This window comes from Wyeomyia smithii, chromosome 1 (genome assembly GCF_029784165.1).
Source record: "Wyeomyia smithii strain HCP4-BCI-WySm-NY-G18 chromosome 1, ASM2978416v1, whole genome shotgun sequence".
In the NCBI taxonomy this organism is placed as follows: Eukaryota; Metazoa; Arthropoda; class Insecta; order Diptera; family Culicidae; genus Wyeomyia; species Wyeomyia smithii.
In genome coordinates this window covers 77,374,655-77,394,129 of record NC_073694.1, presented here as the reverse complement: position 1 = coordinate 77,394,129, position 19,475 = coordinate 77,374,655, and the positions used below count along the sequence as shown (strand labels likewise).

The 19,475-nt window shown below is 42.1% G+C and overlaps 3 protein-coding genes and 1 long non-coding RNA gene across 4 annotated transcripts; all 4 read left to right on the top strand.

Moving 5' to 3' along the window:
• The first annotated feature begins 1,065 nt into the window (after window positions 1-1,065).
• LOC129733872 (uncharacterized) lies at window positions 1,066-4,422 on the top strand. The gene is made up of 3 exons (XR_008729734.1): window positions 1,066-1,259; window positions 1,311-1,405; window positions 1,506-4,422. It is a non-coding gene; the product is annotated as an uncharacterized LOC129733872 (long non-coding RNA).
• Window positions 4,423-9,048: 4,626 nt separating this feature from the next.
• On the top strand, window positions 9,049-12,336 carry LOC129716855 (uncharacterized). Its single transcript, XM_055666696.1, has one exon. The coding sequence runs from the start codon at window positions 9,049-9,051 to the stop codon at window positions 12,334-12,336; it is 3,288 nt and encodes a 1,095-aa protein (XP_055522671.1).
• A 149-nt stretch (window positions 12,337-12,485) lies between these two features.
• LOC129716854 (uncharacterized) lies at window positions 12,486-13,973 on the top strand. Its single transcript, XM_055666695.1, has one exon. It carries the CDS (start codon window positions 12,486-12,488, stop codon window positions 13,971-13,973), a length of 1,488 nt encoding a protein of 495 aa, XP_055522670.1.
• An 825-nt stretch (window positions 13,974-14,798) lies between these two features.
• On the top strand, window positions 14,799-15,389 carry LOC129716853 (uncharacterized). The gene has a single exon (XM_055666694.1). The coding sequence runs from the start codon at window positions 14,799-14,801 to the stop codon at window positions 15,387-15,389; it is 591 nt and encodes a 196-aa protein (XP_055522669.1).
• The last annotated feature ends 4,086 nt before the right edge of the window (window positions 15,390-19,475 follow it).

Sequence of the window (19,475 nt, the reverse complement as noted above, 5' to 3'; positions counted from 1 at the left end):
GAATTGTAATGCCAGTTAAACTGAGACCCCGAAGCTTAGACATTGCACATCGTGGACATCCAGGAGCTGTTACCATGCGTAGAATTCTAAGAGAAAGGGTGTGGTGGCCTTGCATGGATCGAGATGTTGCAGATAAAATCCAAAGCTGCATAGGATGCACAGCGGTCAGCAAGCAATCACCACCGGAGCCAATGATTAGAACAAAAATCCCGGATCGACCATGGCAAGATATTGCTATCGATTTCTTCTCTGCGAAAGAATGTGCATCATTCTTAGTTATTGTAGACTACTACAGTCGATTTTTGAAAGTGGTTGAAATGCGCGAGAAGAAAGCCCCCCAGACTATCGAGGCCCTCGAACGGCTATTCTACGACCGAACGTACCCTGAAACAATCCGTTGTGACAACGGTCCGCCCTTCTCAGGTAGCGAGTTTGCCCTTTACTGCAAAAATAAGAACATTCAACTCATTCGAACAATACCATATTGGCCATTTTTACCGTCATCATTAATGGTATACGTATTATTATATCTTTGGATATTAATTATTTTTTCTTTACATTTTAATAATTAGTGTAACTCTTATTTTTATTGTAGACGAGGAGAGGGATTGTAGAGTAGTAGACCCCTTCGTCAGGAAAAGAGAATGCATTCGAGAGAGACGACGAAGGACCAGGTTTTCGGTGAGGAAGGTTGGGAGTTGAAATGCATCTGCCGTGATTAATGGAGGCTAATAAAAGCGCTTAAGAAAACCGTGATTTATCTAAATTAGGAGTGATATTCCGAAAGAGCCATATACTTTACGGGTGACAGGATCCTACACTAACCTTACACATTCGGTTTTTCATGTTTGTGCTTGTGATTCACCAACGGACGAAGACTTGCATAAAACCGTAAAGCAATACTTCGCAATCGAAAGCTTGGGGGTTGCACAGCCGAAAAGGATCTGTCACAACCCTGTGGGATGTGATGCACCTCCATCTGTACAATCTTGAGCCGCCGACGGCCGATGAACAACCCTGGATGCTCAACTGTCTACGAGTGCATTGACAGATGAAAGGAAGTGGAGAAAAAGGTAAAAAGTTGTCAGAGTGAGCTCGCTTAAGTTACTGATAAACGAGGTTCAGAAGAAGTTCTTATACTACTGGAATTAGATTACATTTAAAATTATACTTACATCTAATAATTCATTGTTATTATACCTACATCTAACCTAAACTATTAGTACGGGTTTTCTTATAAGCTAAAAGTCTGGTAAAAGGTAAAAGTTTAATTAAATTAAAATCGCTTAACCTAAATGTCACGATTACAGGATTACTCCGTTATAGTTAGTACGAATTTCTAAAAGTACGGGCTGTTCTAATACAGGTTGTTATAGTACGGATGAACAACAGAAGGAGACTAAACGTGAGTAAAAAGATATAATTTGCTAACTAAATGGTAAAGATAAAAAAAACTGTTACGTACATAAGCAATAATGATTGTATTTTCATTATGTTCCCCGAAGGGATTTACAACTCTGTTCCTGTACAATAAAAACGAGTTTAAAACCGGAAAAAAATCTGTCTGTCCGTTGCTATCGCAACACTTTGTGAATCCGTTTACGATCGGGGGTTCAAGTCATTCGGTATGTCAAAGAAAAGTGATGGGCGAGCGGCATCACCCAAGCCACTGCCGGGTGTTAGTTGCGAAATATGTCGGAAACCGGATAATGACCGTATGGTAGCGTGTGATTCGTGCGATCAGTGGTATCATTTCGCGTGTGTTAGCGAGGATTCGAGTGTACAGGATCGGGAGTGGTGCTGTCTGAAATGTGTTGAAGCAGCGAAGCAACATCCATCTGGTACATCAACCCCTAACAGCAATACTGGAACGATACCAAAGCCGGGAACTGGCCAACCAACGGATTCGAAGCTGGAAGAATATTTACGGACGCAATTAGCGGCGATGCAGAAAAGGTTTGAGCGAATTCTTAAGGAAAAAGACGTACTGCGGACGAACGAGCTTAAGGATCAAAGGGCTTAATATGAACAAGAGCTGAGAGATTCGGAGCGGCGAGTACTAGAACAGGTGGAAAGACAACACCAGTTAACCGGGTCAAACGGAATAGGACCGACGGCGAGTTTGACTGGTATTCCGTTGCCGCGAATCAACGAACAGGATGTTCCCCAGGAGAATAAGGTTATAGTGAATGAAATGAAAATGCTGTAAGAAATGCAGGCACTGGAAAGGAAGCATTTGGAAGAGCGAAATCGACTTCTTCTTCGGCAAGCACATGCTGATGGAGGCTCGGCTAGCGGAAGTACTGGACTGAATCCCTTGGCGACAGGGTTTCAGCCGAGAGCTAGTGACTTTCCCGGATATGTTTCGTTGAGTCAAAACCAGATCTCTGCGCGACAGGCTGTTAATAAGGAACTACCCATGTTTTCAGGGAACCCAGAAGAGTGGCCGCTTTTCATAGCGAGTTACGAAAATTCGACAAGGATTTGCGGATATAGCGATGAAGAAATGTGGTTATTACCCAGTTAGACTGTGGATGATGATTAACCCCAACTTAGGGACTTGTTTCTGAATGAGGACTTTACGCCATCAAGTACTGGTTACGAATACATGAGTTTATTTCAATATCACTAAATCGAACTTAATGCTAGTCAAAATACATAATTGGAAAATAGAGAGACGAGAGTGTCTCTCAAGAAAGAGAGAGAATTGGAGGTACCTGGTAACAGGCATGTGTACTTGAATTTTATGACGGTTGTCAACCCGTCGTGAAATATGGAAATGCTGTAATTTGAGTACGGTCGAGGCTGAGCCTGTGAACTTGCATCGTTGGTGGTTCTAACATAGGCAATTGAACCCAAGCGTTATTGCTCACGCTGCGAGACCTCAACGATAGAATTGAAGGTTGCTATGCCACATCTGTTTGCAATATGCAACTCAAATATTTCATACTACATCTTCCCCTTTTATGAAAAATGATGAGCGTAGGGAAATCATTTTTAAATCATAAAATGTTACCAAATACCTTCAAATTTTAAATCTAGTTATATAATAATGGTTTGATATCGTTTTCAATGTTACGTTATAGTTTAATTATTCGGTTCTTATGTACTGTTTTTTGTCCGTTTGTGATACAATTTTTTATTGTTATATTTGGGTGATTAATTGATATTACCTCGTGTGGGCCATTGTATACCATATCTAGTTTTCTATTATTTTCAGATTTTAGTAGTATTTTTTCTCCGATTGAGATATCTGTAGGTTTTGCTGTTGCTGATTGTTTTGTAATTCTTTTTTGTTTGGATTTTATTAATAATTCTCTAGCCTTACTTGCTGCGTATTGTAGTCTGTAATTAAGTTCGGTATAATAACTATCGTAATTATGAATTGGATCTATTTTCTCGGGATTTGCTAATCTTTGAGGATAATTTGCCAAATTTCCAAAGACCAATTCATATGGTGTGTAATTATGCTCAGTGTTGGGAGTAGTATTATAGCAGAAAGTATAGTATTTAGGCCAAGAATCCCAATCATCTTGTTGCTCACTAATAAATTGTCGTAAATATTCATTAAGGCATCGATGATTGCGTTCTAAGCCACCTATTGTTTGCGGGTGGTAGGCTGTAGAAAAATTGTGATTAATTGAAAGTAATAGACATATATTTTGGAACAGTTCGTTCTTGTATTCCGTTCCTAAATCTGTTTTTATCAAAATTGGGCATCCGAATATAAGTATAAAATGATCTACGAATGCTTTCGCAAGAGTTTGTGCTTGCTTATCGGGTATAGGTACGGCAATAACGTACTTTGTGAGATCACATTGTAACGTCAAGGCGTATCTATTCCCATTTATGGTTTTTGTCATAGGACCTATTGTATCAATAGATACAAGGTTGAATGCTTTACTGGGAGTAGTTGTTTCAATAAATTTTTCCCTCGTATGTATCGTGTGTTTATTTCTTTTACAATCAATGCAGTTTTTAACGAACTGATTGATAGTTTTTCGCATGTTTTTCCAGTAATATGTCGTTCGTAGTTTATTTAATAATCTTGTGGTTCCAACATGTCCACCTAGAGGAGACGTGTGACTTTCAAGAATTATTTTGTCGATGTCAGTTTTGTTTGTTATAATTTGTGCTGGTGTGTAGACTACTAGGTCTACTTCATTTAGTGATTTATTATATAGCGCTTTAAAATTTTCAGAGTTGATTTTCGAAAAAATAACACTGTTTCTTGCAATTGCTAATCTTTTTATATTTAAATGTGTGGCCATCACATTAATTATGTCAATTATTTCTTTGACATCTTGTATTTCCTTGCACTTATTTTCAGAAAGTTGCGCTTGAGCAAGATTCTTTTTCATTTTTTTATCATATATATCCATTGTCAAAGTTGGTGTGGTTTCATTTATTTTCAAAACTAGTTTCGGGAGATTAAAAGCGTCAATATTATTCACCGAGTCGTATGCCCTAGGGTGATCAGTCTCAGGGTTTCGAATTTCAGTTTCGTTATTGGCTTTACTTCTTGTCATAGACCTTGTCTGTATTGGTAAAACAGAGATAGATTTTAGTTCATCTGAGTCAACAATTACACGTGAAAGTGCGTCGGCGCCGATATTTAGCTTTCCTTCGACGTGTTCAATGCTGAAATCAAACTCTTCCAAATCCACTCGAATTCTAGTCAATCTAGAGGAAGGATTTTTCATCGTAAAAAGGTATACCAATGGGCGGTGATCAGTTTTCACTGTAAACCGTCTTCCATACAGGTATGGTCGAAAATAGGTGATTGCCCAGTGGATTGCAATCAACTCCTGTTCTATGGTGGACTTATTGCGTTCACCCTTAGTAAAGGATTTACTTGCAAATGCCACTGGCAAGTAAATGTCGTCATATTGTTGAGTAAGCACTGCGCCACAAGCTATTTGGGATGCATCCGTGCTTAAAATAAAAGGTTTTCTGAAGTCAGGAAATTTCAAAATTTGTGGAGAAATTAATTTGTGTTTTAAAATTTCAAAAGAATTTCCACAATCTTCTGACCATTCGAATTTTACATTTTTTCTTAATAAATTGTTTAGAGGATGTACTATTTCTGCAAAATAGGGTATAAAACGCCTATAATAATTACAAAAGGCGACGAATCTTCTTACGTCGTCTGCGTTCTGAGGAACTGGGAAGTCTTTGATTGCTGAAAATTTAGATTTATCGGGTTGTATCCCCTCATTGGAAATATGGTGACCAAGATAGGTCACATCAGAGCAAAAGAAGTTACACTTCGCTGGGTTTAGCTTCAGATTTCGTTGGCGAAGTTTATCGAAAACAAGCTTTAAATTTTGTAAGTGATGTGTAACGGAACATCCAATGACAATTATGTCATCGATGTATAAAAACGCACAGTCCGCAGGGAGACCACTCAATGCTATGGTCATCATCCTTTGGAAACTGTTAGGAGATATATTCAGACCAAATGGAAGTCTTTTAAACTCGTAATGGCCTGAATCAGTGGAGAAGGCTGTATATTTCTTCGAATTATCATCATTTTCTATTTGATGAAATCCGGACATCAAATCTAGAGTAGAGAAATATTTAGCTCTACCTAGTTGATCTAAAATATCATCGATTCTAGGGAGAGGAAATTTATCCCCTAGAATCTTTTTATTCAATTGTCTGAAATCTACGACAAGACGCCATTTTTTGTCATTTGTCGCAGACTTCTTGGGAACAACTAGAATGGGTGAGTTGTAAGGGGATAACGATGGTTGTATGATATCTTCCTTCAACATTTTGTCAACTTGGATTTTAATTTCTTCCCGATGAACTTCAGGAAGTCTATAATTTTTAATGTAAACAGGCGAGTTGTCAATGAGCTCGATTCCCTGTTTATAAAAATTGTTACTCGTTAAGTTATCAGTCTTTAGGGCGAATATATCGTCATACCCCTTACATAATTCAATGACTTTTGAATTTAGTTCTCGCGGTGTTTGATCCAGTTGTAATTCCGAGATCAATTGTTCTTGTCGTTTTTCTACATTTTCATTATGCTTATTGAAAGTATAAACGTCGTAGTTCTCGATATCGGTCAAATGATTTTGAAAATTTCTGCTAATAGCTACCATTTTGTCGGTAGTATTTAAGAATTTTAAAATTGAATTTTTTGAATTTACTAAAGAGTTTGCGACGAATACTCCTGGTTTAATTTCGTTAGATTTTACTAAATATGTACTAGTCGTGCTTCCAATATTGACCTGTCTAAACACTTCGCAACGAGGTGGGATAAAAATGTTGCCCTCGATGCTGTCATGAATGGGAAATTCAAAGTTTTCAGATTTATTTCTACCTGTCAGAATCCAGGTATCATAATCAATAGTACAATGGTACTTGCATAAAAAGTCTCTACCGAGTATTCCGTCGGTAGGGATCGGTAAAGGATGGTCAACTAGATGAAATTTATGACCAATTTTATTTTGATTTTGAAAAGTAATGTAGGTAAGTGCGGTACCTAAAGTAGGTACTGCATAGTCATTTATTCCTGAAACAGAACATTGGTCATTGGTGTCAACAAATGTTGCTGGATTAATTCTGTTTGTTTTGAAAATAGATATTTCAGCACCAGAATCCACTAGTAAAGTGCATTCTGAGTCGAGAAAATCTAGCTTCAGGACCACAAAATTACTACAGGTTGAATTAATTGCAAAGAATTGTTTCGTTGGTTTTACTGGCGCTGCACTATTTGGGCTAGACGCACAGGTTGATTTTGTTGCTGTATTTGTTGGTTCGGAAGTATTCCCCCAATTTGTTGTTGCTGTTGGGGGATCTGGACGTTTCCCTGGTTCTGATTTGCGTAATAAATTTGCTGTCCAGCTCCCTGATTTCGATAGTAGGATTGCTGGTTACCTCTACCACGCCAATTATTGTTGTTACCAGTTCTGTAACCGTTATTATTGTACTGATTAAAATTGCGGTTATTGTTATAGCGTCCACTATTATTATATGTGTTTCTACCTCGAGGACCATATCCTCGTCCGCTCTGACCACGTTGGTATCTGTGTCTTCCATGACCTCTCTGTGTTGCATGGAAAATATGTTTTTGTTGCAATGACTCTGAAGAGTCATTTTCTTGCAGTTTTTGAACTGCATCATTGATTTTTTCAAAGTTTCCTGCTTTCAGGATTAACTTTGTATCTTGGTTTTTTATACCATTTATTAATGTTTCCACTCCTCGTTTCGTAGCCATCTTTTCGGCTGTGTCTGGAGGGATTCCTTCAGTGAGGTAGGTAGATCTCAGATCGTTTGTTAATTTTTCAACCGCGTCGCAAAATTGTTCGGAGGTTGAATTCTGTTTTGTTATTTTTAGTTTGGCCAGAATTGCATCTGATGTTGCTTTTGAGGCACATCGAAGTTTTATAGCGTTGAGTATTTGTTGGAGCTCATTTAGTTCTCCAATCGCTTGTCGCGCTACACCGGTAAGCCTCGTTTTAATAAAACGGACCACTGTGTTTTGCGCTGTTACTTTTTGTGCAGCTGTTGCGGCCTCAAACTCTGCCTCGACGGTGTCAGCAAATAATGTGACCGCGTCGATAAATGCATTTAATTGCGCTGGTGAACCGTCATAGGTATTAACCAATGCGGTGCCCAGTTTTATATCTACTGACGGCATTATTATTATTTTTCTGCTAGCTCTACTCACTTTTATGCAAAATAGAACTGCCAACACTATTGATTTAAATGAATGGCTATTTTTCGCAAAAGGTAATTTTGCCTCAATTAGATCTTTAATTTCAAGAAAAGTTTGTCTGGATGATTTTATATAGAAGTTTAAAGTGTCCGGAAGAGTTACACTTTCGATTTTAATTAGCGTTTTTTCTATATTTTTAAAAAGTTCCCTAGAATATAATATCTTTTTTAAAATTCCTATAGGGGGCTTTTTTTAGATTATTAAGTATTCGAGTTAGTTCTCTTATTCCGTTTTGAGCTCTTATGTTATCAACTTCAAAATCCATCTAATTAAAAAAAATCTCCATTTACGGTAACTTACGATTTGAAATCGTCATCTGCATGTCGTCGTTGGAAATCGCCGCTCGCTGGTAACCGTTCCTACGGGTTCGTTGTGCTCTGCTGCTGTCGCTCGCTCTGCTGTCGATCGTGTTGTTCCTCGCTGTTCCGTTTTTTGTTGTATTATGTGTTTGCTTTTTTCTTCACATTTTTTTTGCACTGTTCCCTAACATGAAAGTCACTTAAAAGTCAGATTTACCATTGATTGTTCAAATCACTAGAAGAGCTTCATACGTGATTGATTGAAGCCATGCTTTTGGCTGCTTTCAAAGCCTGCTTTTTTGTGTGCTCCCTGAAGAGCTTATACACCATAACGGCAAACTGCACTATTAACAAAGCCAGGATTATGTTGAGTTTTGTATCGTGGCTGCTATGTAGTTCTTCGTGTACTTGTAATTGATTCAGTACTTGCACTTGAGGGTCTCCGTTAATTTCGGTGTCTTTTGACTTGGAGTTGCCCATTTTATCTTGCACAGTTGATAACTTGACTGGTTTTTACACAGGCACTAGCACTATTGGTAAATTCAATTTACCACTCAGATCAAATCAATTGAGTTACTGCAATAATTACAGGTCTCTTGTTCCGAGTTACGGTCAGCCATGTGGTTATTACCCAGTTAGACTGTGGATGATGATTAACCCCAACTTAGGGACTTGTTTCTGAATGAGGACTTTACGCCATCAAGTACTGGTTACGAATACATGAGTTTATTTCAATATCACTAAATCGAACTTAATGCTAGTCAAAATACATAATTGGAAAATAGAGAGACGAGAGTGTCTCTCAAGAAAGAGAGAGAATTGGAGGTACCTGGTAACAGGCATGTGTACTTGAATTTTATGACGGTTGTCAACCCGTCGTAAAATATGGAAATGCTGTAATTTGAGTACGGTCGAGGCTGAGCCTGTGAACTTGCATCGTTGGTGGTTCTAACATAGGCAATTGAACCCAAGCGTTATTGCTCACGCTGCGAGACCTCAACGATAGAATTGAAGGTTGCTATGCCACATCTGTTTGCAATATGCAACTCAAATATTTCATACTACAGAAAACTTGCTGCGACTCCAACGAAGTTTGAAGGGAAAGGCGTTGGAACTGGTGCGTTGCCGCCTTCTTCACCTGCCAATTTACCGGGAATAATTTCGACACTGAAAACTCTTTTCGGGAGACCGGAGATTATTGTTTACACTCTGGTGAATAAGATACGGGAGATGCCAGCGCCGAGGGCAGAGAAATTGCACACACTGATAGATTTTGGAGTGGCAGTGCAAAATGTCTGCGCAACCATCGCGGCTTCAGGTCTCGACGAGTACATGTGCAACGTGGTTTTGCTCCAAGAATTAACCGAAAAACTGCCACTATCTATTCGGTTGAATTGGGCCTTTCATCGACAACATCTACCCAGAGTTACGCTCTTAGAACTCGGGGATTGGTTGGGAGAATTGGTTGAGGCGGCAAGTGCAGTCACAATGCCATCAATGAGTGTTCCGAAACCAGAAAGACGTGGCAGAAAGGAGGATTATATTAATGTTCACTCCGAGAGCAACCCCATCACCGAAGCAAATGCAAGGGATCGTCTGCAGAGAGCTGTAAAAGGGTGCAATGTATGTTTGAACGACTGTAGCGGTCCAGAGAAGTGCCAAAAGTTTCTCAACATGGACGTCGGGTCCCGTTGGACCTTTGTCAAGGAACAGAAGCTGTGTAGGAAGTGTCTACGGAAGCATTTCGGTGCCTGCCAAGTCAAAACGCCATGCGGGAGGAATGGGTGCACATTTATGCACAGAAAATTGCTTCACGACGACAAGCGATATAGTAAGACAGTAACGTCCGAATCAGAGAAGTCGACTGAGGGTACATCAACGCAGAGCTGTAACACGCATTCGAAGGCAACGAAGAAGGTCTTGTTCCGGTACGTTCCCGTGACTATATATGGCAAGGGAAAGCAAGTGAAAACCTTCGCCTTCCTTGATGATGGGTCATCGGCAACCTTAATGGAGCACGGTTTGTTGAGAGAACTAGGTCTTAAAGGAACTTCGTATCCACTATGCCTCGACTGGACAGGTGGTCACCAACGTCGTGAAAACAACTCGGTAGTGTTGGCATTGAAGATCTCAGGAATAAAGGACACCAGCGAGGTTTTTGAGCTCCCGGAAGTCCATACGGTTCAGGATCTTTCTCTCCCGAAGCAGTCGGTATCAGTATCGCAGATGGTCGCCAAGTTCAGCTACCTAAAAGGGCTGCCCCTGGAATTCTATGAGAATGTGTCCCCACGAATCCTAATAGGAATGAACAACTGTCGTCTAGGCTCTGCCCTGAAAAGTGTAGAAGGTGGTAGAAATGAACCGATGGCGTCTAAAACCCGCCTTGGCTGGATAGTATACGGTCTATGCCCAATGGAACTCAGTCGGAAAGATTCTGGTCATAATGGGTACCATAGTTTTCACATATGCCCGTGTATGAAGGAGGAGGAAAAGGATCTTAATACTGCCTTGAAAGAGTTCTTCTCGATCGAGTCCATGGGGATCTCCGGAACACCTAAACTGATAGCTTCGAAGGATGAAGAGCGAGCAATAAAAATCCTATCTTCCGAAACACGACTGATTGGAAACTGCTACGAGACAGGTCTTCTGTGGCGTTACGATCGAATAAACCTACCCGACAACAAGGGAATGGCTTTGAAACGCTGGGCTTGTCTGCAAAAACGAATGAAGCGAGAACCTGAGCTAGCCGCAACAATGCGTGCGAAGATGTCTGAATACGAGAGTAAAGGCTACATTCGGCGGCTCTCCGAGGCGGAGAAGGTGGAGAGGCGTCCCAAGGACTGGTACCTACCAATATTTCCGGTCACTAACCCGAACAAACCCGGGAAGCTGAGAATAGTGTTCGATGCAGCGGCAAAGATTAACGGAGTTTCGCTAAACTCGTTCCTCCTTACGGGACCTGATCAACTGGTATCACTCCTTGCTGTTTTATACAAGCTCCGTGAGTTCCGTGTAGCCGTAGTAGGAGACATCCGGGAGATGTTCGTCCAAGTTCGGATGAAGGAGCAAGACCAGCGAAGTCAAATGATCCTGTGGGCTAGCGGAAAGCCGGACGATGAGCCAGACGTGTACGTAGTAACAGTCATGACGTTCGGCGCAGCTTGTTCGCCGAGTAGTGCCCACTATGTTAAAAACCATAACGCGGACAGATTCGAGGAGCAGTATCAAAGAGCGGTCGAGTGTATCAAGTATGAACACTATGTCGACGACATGTTGGCGAGCGTTGAGACTGTGGAGGAAGCTGTGAAGTTAGCCAGGGAAGTACGGTTAATTCATTCTCAAGGAGGTTTCGAGATACGCAACTGGCTGTCCAATTCCAGTGTCGTGATCGATAGCTTGCGTGAAAATCATACCATGGAGAAGAACATGAGCTTCTGTGCGGAAACGTCAATGGAAAAGGTACTCGGAATGTGGTGGGATATTGCAAGTGACACATTCACCTTCAAGCTGTCGCCGAAACAAAATATGGAACTGCTGTCCGGCGTCAGAATGCCTACGAAGCGTGAAGTTCTAAGAACATTGATGGCGGTGTATGACCCCATGGGTATCATCGGTAACTTTCTTATCTACTTAAAGATTCTGCTTCAGGAAATCTGGCGTTCGGGTTGCACATGGGATCAGACAATCAGTGGAAGACTGGCCGAAAAGTGGTTGACGTGGATCGAAGCACTGCCGAACGTGCGCCAAGTCAAGCTTCCTCGTTGCTATCGATCTAGGACATCTGCTGAACTGTCTAATCACGTCGAACTACATACGTTTTGTGATGCGAGCGAGAATGGAATGGCTGCAGTCTCCTATTTCAGATTCGAAGAAGAAGGGAAGGTAGAATGTGCGCTGATTGGATCGAAAACGCGTGTAGCTCCTTTGAAGTTTCTTTCGATACCGCGTCTCGAGCTGCAGGGTGCAGTGATCGGAACTCGACTCGCCGAGTATATTGCCAAAGCACACCGAACTAAAATCATACGCCGCGTCTTCTGGACCGACTCCCGCGTATTATATGCTGGTTACGGTCAGATCATCGACGCTACAGCCAATTCGTGGCCTTCAGGGTCAGCGAGATGCTCGACACCGCAGAGGTGCACGAGTGGAGATGGTTGCCTACTAAAGCAAACGTGGCAGATGAAGGTACAAAATGGCAAAGAGTGCCAGATCTTTCGCCAAATAGTCGTTGGTTTCAAGGGCCAGACTTCTTGTGGGGGCCAGAAAACAAATGGCCAGGCCATAATACAGATCATGGTACGACCTTAGAAGAGATCCGACCCAGTATTCTCCATCACACAATTACCGAATCTCCGATAAACTTTAAACGGTTTTCGAAGTGGAAGCGACTCCTGAGATCAATTGGATACTGCCACCGCTTCATCATAAATGTTCGCAAGAAAAGGAAAGGTACCGCCATGGAGCTTGGCGCTCTTACGCAGGAGGAGCTAAAACTCGCAGAAAATACAATTTATCGATTTATTCAACGGCAAACTTACGCCGATGAAATTCAGTTAATCCGCAGCAGTATCTCGACGAAGTCGCCATGGAAACATACGTTGCCCAAAACGAGTTCACTGTACAAGTTGAGTCCTACACTTGATGAACACGGTGTCCTACGGATGCGAGGGCGTATCGAAGCCTGCGAGTGGGTGGACGAAGCCACAAAAAATCCCATAATACTACCGAGACAGCACTATGTGACTGATTTGGTGATCGCTGACTACCATGTAGCGTACCGTCATCAGAACCACCACTCAGCAATGAACCAGATCCGGATGAAGTACAACATCCCTCGGCTCCGTTCAGAGTTCAACCGAGTCCGCAGAAATTGTCAGCATTGCAAGATCCGACGTGCAAGACCCGATCCCCCAGCAATGGGAAATTTACCACGTTCCCGGTTGACAGCTTTCCAGCGACCGTTTTCGTATACTGGCATCGACTACTTTGGACCGATGTCAGTGCTAGTGAACAGACACGTTGAAAAGAGATGGGGAGTCCTATTCACCTGCATGACAACTAGAAGCGTGCACCTTGAAATCGCACATTCGTTGACAACAGATTCATGCATACTAGCGCTGCGTAATTTTGTTGCCAGGAGGGGCCCGCCGCTACAGATCGTTAGCGACCGCGGGACAAACTTCATAGGAGCTTCCCGAGAACTGCGCGAAGCCTTGAGGCAGGTCGACGAGGAGAAACTCAAGACCGAGTTTGTCGGTCCTGCCACTGAGTGGACGTTTAATCCCCCATCCGCTCCGCACTTTGGAGGCTGTTGGGAACGTTTAGTCCAGTCCGTCAAAAAAATATTGAACGAGTTTGACCCCCCTCGCCTACCTTCAGATGAAATTTTGCGATCCATGCTCATGGAGATCGAAATGATTCTAAACTCCAGACCACTCACTGACATACCACTTGATAATGACAACGAACCCCCCCTAACACCAAACCATTTTTTGTTAGGGTCTTCGAATGGGAGTAAGCCCCCGATCGCTTTCGATGACAGACCAATTGTATTGAAGCACTCGTGGAGGATGGCCCAGCTGTATGCTGATACGTTCTGGAAGAAATGGGTTGATGAATACCTGCCGACTCTAACTCGTAGGACTCGATGGTTCCAGCCCGTGAAACCCATTGCTGAGGGCGACTTGGTGCTAATCGCTGACAGCAATCTCCCGCGGAACTACTGGCCACGAGGACGTGTGGTGGAGGCAGTCAAGGCTAAGGACGGACAAGTTCGCCGCGTGACTGTGCAAACAACCAGAGGACTCCTCGAGAGACCAGCGACCAAGATCGCAGTTTCAGACGTCAGTGCAAAGGAAGGTAAACCACATGAAACCCAGTGGCATACCGAGGGGGAGTGTCACAACCCTGTGGGATGTGATGCACCTCCATCTGTACAATCTTGAGCCGCCGACGGCCGATGAACAACCCTGGATGCTCAACTGTCTACGAGTGCATTGACAGATGAAAGGAAGTGGAGAAAAAGGTAAAAAGTTGTCAGAGTGAGCTCGCTTAAGTTACTGATAAACGAGGTTCAGAAGAAGTTCTTATACTACTGGAATTAGATTACATTTAAAATTATACTTACATTTAATAATTCATTGTTATTATACCTACATCTAACTTAAACTATTAGTACGGGTTTTCTTATAAGCTAAAAGTCTGGTAAAAGGTAAAAGTTTAATTAAATTAAAATCGCTTAACCTAAATGTCACGATTACAGGATTACTCCGTTATAGTTAGTACGAATTTCTAAAAGTACGGGCTGTTCTAATACAGGTTGTTATAGTACGGATAAACAACAGAAGGAGACTAAACGTGAGTAAAAAGATATAATTTGCTAACTAAATGGTAAAGATAAAAAAACTGTTACGTACATAAGCAATAATGATTGCATTTTCATTATGTTCCCCGAAGGGATTTACAACTCTGTTCCTGTACAATAAAAACGAGTTTAAAACCGGAAAAAAATCTGTCTGTCCGTTGCTATCGCAACAGGATCATTTTGTCCTCCGAGGAAGAACGAGCTCAATCTTTGCTCACTACCCGCACTGTACTTAAAGGAAATAGATACGAAACCGGCCTTCTTTGGCGCTACGACAACGTTCGCCTGCCGGACACTCGTCCCATGGCTCTCAGACGACTACAATGCCTGAAAAAGCGAATGAATAAAGACCAGGAACTTTCCAAAGCCCTAAACCAAAAAGTCAATGATTTAATCGTGAAGGGATATGCAAGAATTCTCCGAGGAAGAGCTGGAAGAGACCTTTTGTCGGGTGTGGTATTTACCGATTTTTCCAGTTACTAACGTCAACAAACCTGGAAAAATCCGAATGGTGTGGGACGCTGCTGCTGCTTCTCATGGAGTTACACTTAACTCATTCCTTTTGAAAGGTCCAGATCAACTTTGTGACTTGTTTGCGATACTGATTCAATTTCGTGAAGGTCGAATTGCTTTAACCGGAGACGTGCGAGAGATGTTTTTGCAGGTGCTGATGCGTGCCGAGGACCAACAGTGCCAGCGCTTTTTGTGGTTCGATGAAGACGGCACAGTAGCCGAGTACATTTTGCAGGTGATGTCCTTCGGAGCATGCTGTTCCCCTTGCAGTGCTCAATTCGTTAAGAACGTAAATGCTGAACGCTTTAGAGATAAATATCCAGCGGCTGTCGGAGTGATTCAAAAACGCCACTACGTCGATGATATGTTGGTGAGTGTTTCGACGGAGCAGGAGGCAATCAGCTCGCACAGCAAGTTAAGCAAGTACATGCGGCCGGTGGATTTGAGATCCGTAACTGGATCAGCAACTCGAGACGTGTTATGAGTGAACTACAAACAGAACAAACAGTAAAGAAAAGCCTCGATCTATCGCCAGAACTAGCCACCGAAAAAGTGCTCGGAATGTGGTGCTGCACAAACGAAGATACCTTCACCTACAAAATAGGATGGAATCGCTATGGCCGAGCATTGCTAGAAGGACAACAATGTCCAACAAAAAGAGACATGCTGCGGATTTTAATGTCCATGTTTGACCCACTTGGACTCATTGCTCAATTTTTAATGTATGTCAAAATTTTGCTGCAAGACGTATGGCGTTCCGGTATCGATTGGGACGAACAAATCGATGACGTACTTTTCGCGAAATGGAAAACATGGATTCAAATTCTTCCACAAGTTGAAAATATCAGTATCCCTCGCTGCTATCAAGAGCAAACAAACCCTTTGTATGACACTGCTCAGCTTCACACTTTCGTTGACGCGGGCGAGAACGGAATCGCTGCCGCATGCTATTTGCGTTTCGTTCAAGGTGACGACGCATGGTGCCGCTTAGTAGCCGCAAAAACAAAGGTTGCTCCATTGAAATTTGTGTCCATCGCCAGGCTGGAACTCCACGCAGCGCTGGTGAGAGCAAGGTTATCCCAATCGGTATTTGAAGCCATTACAATCCGCATTTCTGCTCGGGTGTATTTGTCGGATTCGCAAGATGTATTATATTGGATTAATTCTGATCACCGGCGATATTCGCAATATGTTGCCTACCGTGTCAGCGAAATTCTTGACACAACGGAGATGAATGAATGGCGATACGTTCCCAGCAACCTAAATGTAGCGGATGACGCCACAAAGTGGAAACGGCTTCCAGATTTAACCCCACAAGCAAGATGGTTCAATGGCCCCGAGTTTCATAAGCATTCGGAGAATGCTACTAAATGTGTTGAAAAATAGGCACTAAATGTGTTGAAAAATAGGCACTAAATGTGTTGAAAAATAGGCACAATGCAGAGTCAGAACTTCGGCCAAGCGTGAATTCTCATTTTGTCACACCGGAGCAAGCACTTTGCATCAGTAAATTCTCGAGTTGGGGACGTTTAACCAAAGTTGTCGCTTTAGCTCGCCGGTTTGCTATCAATTGTATGTTGAAGCGCCAGAAAAAACCAATCATGCTTGGACCTCCATCTAAACTCGAGCTATTGCACACAGAATACTACCTCATACGTCTAGCTCAACAGGAAAAGTATCCAGATGAAGTGACGCTGCTTCAAAGAACGCAACAGAGTGCGGAGCAACTAGCAACACCGATTCCTAAAACGAGTGAACTTCACCAAAAATCTCCATGGTTGGACCCCAATGGGATCATGAGGATGCGGGGACGCATATCTGCTTGTCATTATGCAAACGAAGACTCTAAACACCCTATGCTACTTCCCCGTGACCACTACATCACTACATTAATCATCACACACTACCACGAAAAATACCATCATCAAAATCATGAGACCGTGATAAACGAGATACGTCAGATATACAGTATTCCGAAAATCCGTATGGCCTACGCAAAGGTGAGAAACAACTGCCAACGATGCAGAAACGACCGTGCAATGCCGCGAGTGCCAATCATGGCCGATTTGCCAGCCGCACGACTAGATGCATTCACACGCCCGTTTTCACATGTCGGAGTTGATTTTTTTGGACCATACGAAGTCGTCGTCGGCCGTCGGGTTGAAAAACGATGCTTGCTACTTGCCTCACAGTTCGAGCAATCCACATTGAGGTGGTTCACTCCCTTAATACTGACTCATGCGTTATGGCAATCCGCAACTTCATTTGTCGTAGAGGTAAAACACAATCTTTCTACAGTGATCGCGGCACTAATTTTGTAGGAGCAAACAGGGATCTCGACGAAGCAGAACATCTGGTTCGCCAGAATGAACTGATTAAAGAATTCGAAGATTCAGAGACCAGCTGGCAGTTCCTACCGCTTTCCTCTCCCCACATGGGTGGCTGCTGGGAACGCTTTATTGGAAGCGTCAAGAAAAATCTTATGGCGATATTGTCACTGCGAAAATTGTCCGATGAGGTTCTGCGAAATCTGTTCGCTGAGATAGAAAATATCATTAACTCCCGTCCGTTGACACATGTGCCAACTGATGATGATTCAGCTCCCGCCTTAACGCCCAACCACTTTCTGCTTGGGTCATCTAACGGGACGAAGCCATTGAGCACCGTCGATGATAGTGGAGCAGTACTGCGCCAATCCTGGCGGTTATCGCAAGTCCAAGCAAATTGCTTTTGGAAACGGTGGATGAGCGACTACTTGCCCGAAATAACACGTAGAACCAAATGGTTCACTAACACAAAGCCTATCCAAAAAGATGACGTGGTGATAATAGTCGATCCGAAACCACCCCGAAATTGTTGGCCGAAGGGCAAAATCATCTGCACCCAGCCTGGACGAGACGGTCAACCCAGATAAGCAACGGTGAGAACATCAACCGGGATCTACGAGCGACCTGTAGCTAAGTTGGCCGTGCTAGACGTGTTACGCGGAGACTAGTAAACTGGTTAAGCAGCCAGCGTACTTGGGGGGAGTGTTGACTATTTTAAGTCAGCGCGTCCCACTGTGCGCAGCCACTGACAAACGATAGCTCAAAAGGGAGGAAGTAAGTCCCCACAAATATTTTAGGCATCAAACCATCACATAATTTGCCTCTACTTCCGAGCATCTGTTGCATGCTACGTAAATAGTTTACACCGCCTTGTTAATGGACACATCCGAAAGATCTTCAGCTTTGAAACTATGAGCACAACTGGCATGAAGGTTAATTGATTTTCACCAAAGATAACTAGAACAAGATACCTAACTTCCAGATTTTTCATACATTTTGAACACGACCACTTTCCGATGGTTAGTGCTGCCATCTGATGACTTAAATTCTCATAAAATTGACACTATGAGCAAAACCGATTTACCGTGCATAGTCCGTCATCGATCGTTTAGCTGTTCAAGATTGTATATGAAAAAGGTGTAGCAGTTTGGTCAGCTCGTCAGAGTGGGGTTTATATTGAGGGGTTATATTTATTTTCAGGTCTCGTTCTACCAAAACTTTAAGTTTGATATGTCGCCAGCCAGGTAACATGGGAGTCGCGTTTATAATTCTCGAGTGTCTTCATATATCACAGAAAATGCCCCTGGTTGATTGTAATTTAAAGTAGTGTAGATGATACTTCCGTTATGGTTTGTGTAAATAGCACAATTAACTTAAGCTAATCTAGTTGCTGTCAAGCAATGATAAGTTAAATTGAATCTATTGTTTCTAGTAGCAGAGCGCAATGACTTGATGTCGCTCTTAAAAAAGTAATGCCATCTGCCAATAGAATATGAGACGATTTCCAACTGCTTCTAGAGCGGTTTTATTGTTATTATTATGATTGCCATATCAACCTAGGAATTTTGCGTTTGGTTTTTGGTGGAAATATTTGTAGAAGCTTTATCGTTAATTATTAACTTTATTAACCTCGGCAAGAGTAAAAAACTTGACTGTAGAGTGTGCTGATAGCGGTTATCAGGAAGTTCTAATAGTACGCTTAATTTTAAATGATGCGCCGATACTTGATTCTTCTGGAAAGTTTCATGTTTGAGAACTAAACATTCGTACACATTATTATCATTTTTAAGATGGCAGCACCCTATAGTCGTCCACATGGATAATAAAAAAAAATATTTCACCTTTCAGTAGTCATGTCCTGGCCTTGTCGTCAGTTGATTTTGACGTCAAGTCTACATCAAATTAACAGTGTATAAATTAGTTCGACTTTTGCTCACGCGCAGCGACAATCATGTCCAATGAATTCTGTAAGAGTCAGGTATCTTGTTCTAGTCATCTTTGTTTTCACCCTAACAAATTTGATGCGGCGAGCGTCGATTTTTTATTTTTTTTTTATTTTCCATAGGTAAAATTTTTAATAATATTTGAATAAAAATATTGTTTTATCAAAACAATGTTACATCATATTTCTGGTTTACTTAAATAATTAAAAGTGAACAAATAACAAATGTCACAGATCTTTCGGTATTGTCTTACACAACTTACAGATTTGATCGGTGGTTTTGGCAACTAGTTGCATTTGC